Source organism: Condylura cristata, unplaced genomic scaffold, assembly GCF_000260355.1.
Source record: "Condylura cristata isolate star-nosed mole 26May11 unplaced genomic scaffold, ConCri1.0 scaffold00012, whole genome shotgun sequence".
Lineage (NCBI taxonomy): Eukaryota > Metazoa > Chordata > Mammalia > Eulipotyphla > Talpidae > Condylura > Condylura cristata.
The window spans coordinates 9975288-9983942 of NW_004567113.1; the positions used below are offsets into that span (position 1 = coordinate 9975288).

Genomic DNA, 8655 nt, shown 5'->3' on the forward strand with positions numbered 1-8655 from the left:
CCACATGGCACGGCAGACCTCTCCTGACCCGCCCGCTGCTCCCCTCAGCAGTGTACTTCGTCGATCTGCCTGTTCTGCTCCTCAATCTGTCTCTGGTGAAGCCTTTCGCCACCCCTGAGCCTCTGGCCTGTACCCCAGTTCTGTTTGCACAAATAAATAAATCTTAAAAAAAAAAGAGATGGGGAGGAGAGGGAATAAGTAAAGTAGAAGATGGAGTGGTGAAAGCATTTGAGCTGCATGAGCACAGATAGGTTGAGAATATTCAGAGCTGCCAGTGCTGTTCTTCGTGGTTTTTAAAGATTTCAGGCTATATTGCTTTATTATTATTTTGAAGTTAGTTTCATTACTAGAGAAGTTTTGGAAATAATCATCAAAAAAATGTAAGCTGCATCTATAATTCACTATGTAAAAAATATGACTCTGAAATTAGAATGAGTATTTGTCTATGTATATATGTGTATTTTATACCCATAAAATGAGAAATTAACAAAATATTGGAAAAGGGTAGTTGTAAAAATATTTACAAGTAAATACTCTATAATTTTGTCTAATTACAGGAGAACGTAATTGTCCAATTACGCGGATATTTACATTGGATTCTCCAGTCCCAGGAGAATGTATACTGTAGCATGATGGGGAGTGAAACAAATCAGAATTGGTAGTCTTGGGTTCATCCTGTGATCTTGGAAAAATTATTCATACCTGAGGTGACTCAAATTTTTAATAATTTAATATCCTTAAAGTAACTTCACTAAGTTAATTGCATCTAGTGCTATGAGTACTAAGTGAGACAATATATATGAAGTATCTTGAACAGTTTCCAAAACATAATGTGATCACATAGTATTGCTTTTGTGTTACAGTTTATGATTGTTATCATCATGTACTTTTGTGTATCTCCTTGTACCTCAATTTAACACTAGGTGGCAGCAATGATTTTTGGGGAGATTTATTTATTTATGCATCCAAGACCTGGGGTGTAAGCCACAGGTGGGCTGTGTGTGTGTGTGTGTGTGTGTGTGAGAGAGAGAGAGAGAGAGGATTCATTAGAGTCAGAGTGGGGAGTAGAACAGGCAGATTGACTAAAGTACACTGCTGAGGGGCACAGTGGGCAAGGGGCCAGACAGGAGAGGTCTGTTGTACCATATGGGTCACCTCCCTGGCCAGGGATTGAACTTGTGCTTCAGTGGCTGTGGATAGCTTCATAGTGTTGATACATAACCCCTTGTGCCACCAGAGAGGCCCCAGCAATGATTTCTCTCTCTCTTTTCTTTTTTAAATAAATAATCAGCAATGATTTTTTTTTTGAGATTTAAAAAAATTATTTATTTATTAATGCATACATAACTGGGGTACAGGCCAGAGGTGCAGGGGCGGTGAGAGGCTTCACCAGAGACAGAGTGGGGAGGAGAACAGGCCGACCAAGGAACAGGCTGACTGAGGAAGCTCACTGCCTTGGGAGCAGCGGGCAGGTCAGGAGAGGTCTGCCATGCCATGTGAGTCACCTCCCAGGCAGGGATGGAACTCATGCTGAAGTGGCTTTAGCTTCTTAGTGCTGTGCTTAATGAATTAAATGAAAATAGCTTACTTTCTGGTGAAGGCTTAACCAATAAAAAGTGTGTGTAGGGTACCAGAAAAGCAGGGAGAGAGATAAGACTTAAAAGGGAGAGGGGAGACAGAGAGACAGACACTGATTTAGAAAGAACCTAATATTTCTTTTTTTTTTTAAGATATATTTATATTTATGCATACAGAACTGGGGTACAGGCCAGAGGCAAGGGCGGTGAGAGGATTCAGCAGAGATAGAGTGGGGAGCAGAACAGGCTGACTGATGAAGTACACTGCTGAGGGGAGCAGTGGGTGGGTCAGGAGAGGTTTGCCCAGCCATGTGGATCACCTTGGGGCAGGCAGGGATCGAAACTAATATTTCAAAGAAGAACACTGAAACATCATCATGGGTTGGGGTGGGAGGAACCCAGGTCTTCACTGGATTATCTTTCCAATTTCTGTGGGATTTTAATGTTTTCAGTTTTTTTTTAAAAGATTTATTTATTTATGCATACAAGAACTGGGTACACCAGAGTTGTGTGTGTGTGGGGGGGGTTAGAGGATTCACCAGAGACAGAGTGGGGAGCAGAACAGGCAGATCAAGGAAGTACACTGCTGAGGGGAGCAGCGGGCAGGACAGGAGACGTCTACCATGCCATGTGGGTCACCCCACTGGCCTGGGGTCAAACTTGTGCTGCAGTGGTTGTAGAAAGCCTCATGGTGCTGTGATTTAACTGTTGTACCACCAGGGAGGGCCCCGGTTTTCAGTTTTTAACTTCTAAATACATAAAGTAGTGGAGTTGCCACATATTTTGTGTTTACGGTTAAGAATCTTATGATTGTCCCTGGATGAGATTTAACAAAATCAGCATGCCCTGCATATATATTTTGGGTTCAAATTACTAATCCAAAATGCAAAAATGTGGCAATTTTCCTCTACATACAAATTCCTTTTATAAGACATTCATAATCTGTTATGAAGTTATATTCATAATCTGTTGCTGTTTCTTCCAAAGGTTGGTAGCTTCAAATAACACACATTTGCTATATTTTCTAAGGGCAAGGAATTCTGAAACAGCTTAGCTTGTTATTTCTCATTCAGGGTCTCCCATGAAATTTCAGTCAAAATATCAGCTGACTCTGCAGCCATTTGAAGATATGCCTGAGTCTTGGAGGCCCTATTTCCAAGATGGCTCTCTCACATGATTGGTGGCAAAAGGTCTCAGCTTCACAGTTGCTGGCAAGGGACCTCAATTCCTTGCATATGAATTTCCTTATCAGGTAACTTGAGTATCTTCCCAGCACTTGGCAACTGGTCCCTTCAGTCTTAGTGAGCTAAGAGAGATAGCAGAAAGTCACAGTACCCTTCATGACCTCATCTCAGATGTCATACTCTGTAACTTCCACAACTTTTTTGTCAAGGTGAGTCTCAGAAAATTACTATATACAATTGTCAGGAATTGTCTCTCTCTGTACATAGAAAACAAAGCCCCCACATGGAGAAAAATCACAAGTTGTCTGATCTCTCTCAGTGATGGCCCTGGGCATATCACATCCTCTCTCTGGTTCTTGATTTCTTTAGTTATTAAAAGAGAGTAGGTCAGGGATCCAATTACCACTTCAATCTGAAGATGGTCTGTCTCTGGAGCATCAGTTAACACCTCAGTTACATGTGTCTGAAATGTTTTTAGACAAAACTCAAATTTTCTAGACACACTGCAACAGTTATAGTTTGCATTGAAACTGCATGTACATGTATAACAAGGACAGTTCCATAAAACAATATGTAATTACACTTGTTAGCATAGTGTATACTAATTTTCTCCCCATTCTATGCTATTTCATTAAAAAAAAGTTTAGCCCAAAATCTATTGTTTTCACAACCCATTAGTGGCTACATCATTTGTGTGTGTGTGTGTGTGTGTGTGTGTGTGTATTTAATACTGATATCCATCCAATTTTACTCCATGCTGTTCATTTTTCTTTGGAACTAGAATAAAAATGCTATAGAGCAACAGAGCCCTCCTTTTTTCTGTGAGACACAAAAACACCTTTTGAAGATGGTTCAACTATGGGATCCTATTCTAATAAAGTAGGAGTTCCTATCAGCTTGTGTAATTTCAAAAGTTGGCCTTGCAGCTCAGTAGTTATGTGACCTTAGGCAATCCTTTAACCTCTCTACAAGTGGTATAATAAGTAGTGTTTCCCTTGCCTATTTCATAAAGTTGTTACTGAACTCAAAATTAGATAATTACTCACTTAGCAGAGAATTTACAGACGTGGTCTTTAAGTCTCACAACAACCCATTAAGCTATACAGTATTACACCTATTTTATAGATTAAGAAATTGATGCTTAGAGAAGTTCAAGAGGCAAGATAAAAACATTAGCCAAGAGAGAATCCCAACTCAGTTCTGACTCCTACACCCTGATGCAAAATGAAAAGGTAAGCTATTTTCATTTGACGTTGAGTAGTGACCAACTGAGGTATTGTGGATTCATCGTGAATCACATCAGGGCAGACTTCAGCTATTGGTCCATCAGACAACCCTTTCCGATCCTGTCTCTCTCCTAATATGAATATATAACTTATCTTACTCGTGAATTTTGAGCATTAGCATTTAAAACTGCCTTGAGGTACTATAACATGGAAACACAAACAGGCTGCAGTTCCCCAAGCGTGACCAGTAAGAGTTGCTCACAAATGACTATGCCAGAACTGAGCCCATTTATTTCTTCAGCGGTGCCCTCAAATCATCCCCGAATCAGTGAAGCAACCTGTTCAGGGACAGGCCTGGTTTAGTTTTGGTTCATTCCTGGGCTTTGTTGCGTCAAGAGTGTGACCCTCCTCGGTTGTGTGACCCGAAGCTCCCACCCCCACCACCACCCAGGGGACCCCGGGGGATTACGGGGCGCAGACAAAAGGCGCACAGGGGGAGAGGGCCCCCTAAAAGCGCCGCCCCCCCCCCCCCCCCCTCCGCCTCGTCCCCGGACCACCGGGCCCATTGTTGAAGCCAGAGTGTGACGCTGGGCGCCAGTGCCCGAGGTGGCGCCGCCTACTGAGACAAGGCGAGTGGCCGCGCGCTGTGTGGGCCGTGGCGAGAGCGAAGCCATTGTGGGTCTAACCCAGGTGAGCTCTGCCCTTGGCCGCGCGGGACCGCGGCCCTCCCAGCCCCTCTCTGCTGGTAATCAGGCGCCCCTCCCAGTTCCCGGCCTTGACCAAGTCCCCACCCCGGGCCTGGGCGGACGCGGCGCGCCCCCGCACCTTTGGGGCGGGTGGGAGCAAGAGCGGGGCGCGGGCGTGGGAAGGTGCCGCGCCAGGGCCTGCACCTTCGCCCCGGGCGGACACCTTAAAGCTCCAGAGGCCCGCTTGCACCTGGGAGCCGCAGGTCGTGGGTGGGAGGGCGCTCCTGGGAGGGGACGAGGATGGCGCTCCAGTTGGTGACTTTTTTAAGTTCAGATAGTTGAATCCAGGAAATGTTTGCATCTTTTAAAGGGCTGGGGTGGTGGGGCGTGGGCCGGGAAGTTCCCGGGCCCGCCGAACCAGCTGTCGCCCCACCGCCCCGCGGTGCCACCCGCTGACAGGTCCTAGTGATGCGGTGTTTGGGCCGGTTGGGCTGGTTGAGGCAATGACAACACCTTGCTGTTAACCTGGCATATTCTCAGCATAGGGAGAAACGACAAAGCGAGTTTATGGACAATAAAAGAAAACGCTTCTACATTAGGTGTTAGGTGTTCAGATTTAATGGACGTTTGTTATGGGCATTCTGAATGTTTTTCAGAAATGCTTTATCTAAATCTTTTTAATTATTTGAATATTTCAAAATATAGAGTGAAGGTCATTAATTGCTTTGCCATCTTTTCAGGCAAAAATCAAGAGTACCTCGTGATCACATCAACATCTCTGTGAGAGATTCGGTTATAATAATTCAACATGGCTTACGGCTTGCCAAGAAAGAACACGATGAACTCTATTCTGAGGGGCAGTTGTTACCAAGTGTAAGTATTTTTATCCTGGGAAGGCTTGAGTGAGGATGGGAGTATGCCTTTATCCCCCATTAGATTATGGACCATAGGAGACATTTTTAGGTGTTGAATAATATTTTTTTTAAAGAAAAGTCATTTTTATAAGACTTTATAATTATCTAACTTGGTCTTTACAACAAACCACTTTCTTTTTATTTTATTATATATATATATAGATGTATATATATATTTATATATATCTTACATTATTCTTCATTTTGTACATTTTTTTCATCTCGGTTGTAATCCCGGTGAACTTCCCACCACCAATTCACCCATGTGCCATCACCATAGTCTCCTGTGCTGTTCTCACCCCAGTTTTCATCCTATTCCCCTCTCCAGACCCAAGAATGTCTCTGGTTTATAGTTGTTTGTTGCTAAATAACACTTTCAAATGAGAAAACCCTAGAAGTAGTTTGCTCAAAGTTTCATAGTTATAGTAAACGATGAAGTCTGAGTCTTCTTATTCCCAAGCAACATTTTTTTTTTTTACATACCACCAGCCACCTTAGAATACCTAGTGTGAATCTACTTAAAAATGCCTGATTTCAGGCCCTCCCTGGTGGTGCAGCGGTTTAAAGCACTGCACTGAGAAACTAAAGCCACCTCTGCATGAGTTCGATTCCCGCCTGCCCCGGAGGTGACCACATGGCGAGGCAGACCTCTACTGACCCGCCCGCTGCTCCCCTCAGCAGTGTACTTTGTAGATCTGCCTATTCTGCTCCCGCTCTCTCTCTGGTAAAGCCTCTCACCCTCCGCATCTCTGGCCTGTTCTGTATGAATAAATAAATAAATCTTAAAAAAAAAAAAGCCTGACTTCAGGCATATTTACCAACACTTCATTAGCTAGTACAAAAGGTCAGTTTTGTGTCCTGTACACTTTGGCAGGCAATGTGTGGACAACGCAGGCTTGGAGTCAGGGAGAAAAAGGCTAAAAGCCTGACCTCTCCCCTGGCTCCCTATAAGGCACTGAGTAAATTAATTTCTCTATGTCTTGTCCTCCACATGTGTTAAATGGACACAATATCTATCTGTATGTTGAGTACAGAAGTAAAGTAGGTTAGCTGCATGTTGCCTGATATATAGTAAACTCACAATGAACATGGGTTGTTACCATTTTGTCACTTCACTTTGTAGCATTTGTTCTGTTTTGTATTTGATTTTTCAACTTGAATTTTTAACCCCTCCACCATAGTCAATGACATATTTGTCATTAAGTCAATCAAATTTTTCTTTTAAACAATATTCTGAGAAGTAATTGGAGACAACTTCTGGGGTTGTAAAACCAGAGTCATTGGAAAGTCAGAGAAAATTCACCATTGCTTTTATTTATTTTTGTTAGTTTAGTATGTGAATAGACCTTGAACTCTATAAGCAAATGCCCTAATAGCTAATATTACTGAAAACGTAATTATTAAAATAAAGATATCCTGATAAAGCACTGATTTTGTGGATTTTTCTTCTTTTTTAAATTAAGAGTTTATTTTTATATCATTTTGTGCCTTTTCCCATCTCAGTTATAATCCCCATGGACATCCCATCACCAGTTTACCCATGGGCCATCGCCATAGTCCCGTGCACTCCCCTGTACCCCATTTTTGATCCCATTTCCCACTCTACCCCCAGAAAATGTCTCAGGTATATTGCTGTTCATTATTATTTCTGCCCCCCCCATCCTTTATGCTCCTGCAAAAACCATTTGGTATTTTTCTTTTTCTTTCTGGCTTATTTCACTAAGCCTGATCCCTTCCAGCTCCATCAGTGTTTCTGCAAAAGGCATGAGTTTATCTTTTTTGATTGCTGAGTAATATTCCATTGTGTATATCTACCGATTTTGTGGATTTTTTAATGTGGAACTTTATATTATGAATAATCTCTGCAAAATCATGCCTTTCCATTCATTCTCACAGGAAAGTATTCAATTCAATATTCAGTATTGATAAGAGCAATTAAATTAACTGAGTGGTAGTAGCACGCTTTGGAGTTCATTTGCCAGGAGAACTTCTCACCATAGGCTTTTCTTTGTTAGCAGTTTTTATAAAATTAGAAAAATGATACACTAAAAACATCCAAACAATATAGAAGCATTTGAAAAGAAAATAAAAATACTGTTTCTCATATTCCTATTTCCAGCCCTCTCTAGACCCACTCAGAGGTAAAATGTTTTATAATTTTCTAGAATTTTTATCTGCTGCATAAGATACACATGTGTACACAAACTCACACACATTTTCACATGTGGGATTATATTGAACTTCACTGTATCCTCCATTCTCCAGTATGTCTTATTAGACTGGTGATTAAGAGCACAGATTCTAGAGTCCGACTTCCTTGGTTGAAATCACAACCCCACAATGAACCTGTGTTTGGACAATCTGTGTTCTGTTCTTGTTTTCTGATTTCTAAATTGAGCATAACAATAACAACTGAATGCTTCCTAGAGTTACCTCGGCAATTAAATGAGTTCATATCTGTAAATGGATTAAAGCAATGCCTAATGCATACTAGATAAACATTAGTTCTTTCATTGCTCATCTTTCCATATTTATATATATGTGTAAACATCTTTTATGACATGTATGTTTCACATAACTAGGCTCTTGATAGACAGGTTATTTCCGTGTTTTTAAAACAATGCTTCAGTGAACACTGTTATAAATACGTCTTTGTGCACTTGTTCAAGTATATCTATAATAATGGTAGACATCAGTCACTCCTTAAACTTAGATGATAAAGTAGTAAGGAAGTTGGAGGAGGAAAACAAAGGATGGTATGTATGTGACATCTTCATGTCCCTTACAAAGCAGGTCTTTCCACTTTCCTTACGCATATGAACTCACCTGGGAAACCTGTAGTGATATTTTAAATTTTTGACCTGAGATACATAACAATTCATTTATGTTTTACAGTGATTATTTTTATACTTGGTCTCAGCCAAAAGGCTGAAAAGCGATATAGTGATTATTTTTAATATTGTAGCTTGGATTTCATCCCTTCTCCAGTTTTCTAAGTCCGAGAAGTGGTGCTTCTAAATAAGTGCACCTAGACTAAGCAGCAGCTCTGGTTCTTTTTATTTATTTAT

General features: G+C 41.4%; 1 protein-coding gene across 1 annotated transcript in view; it reads left to right on the forward strand.

Moving 5' to 3' along the window:
• The first annotated feature begins 5481 nt into the window (after positions 1-5481).
• LOC101619604 (chromosome unknown open reading frame, human C4orf36) overlaps positions 5482-8655 on the forward strand; it is a 5426-nt gene continuing 2252 nt past the window's right edge. The window contains exon 1 of the mRNA XM_004681424.2: positions 5482-5546. Within this exon, the coding sequence (XP_004681481.1) occupies positions 5482-5546 (65 nt within the window). The remainder of the gene's footprint in view (positions 5547-8655) is intronic.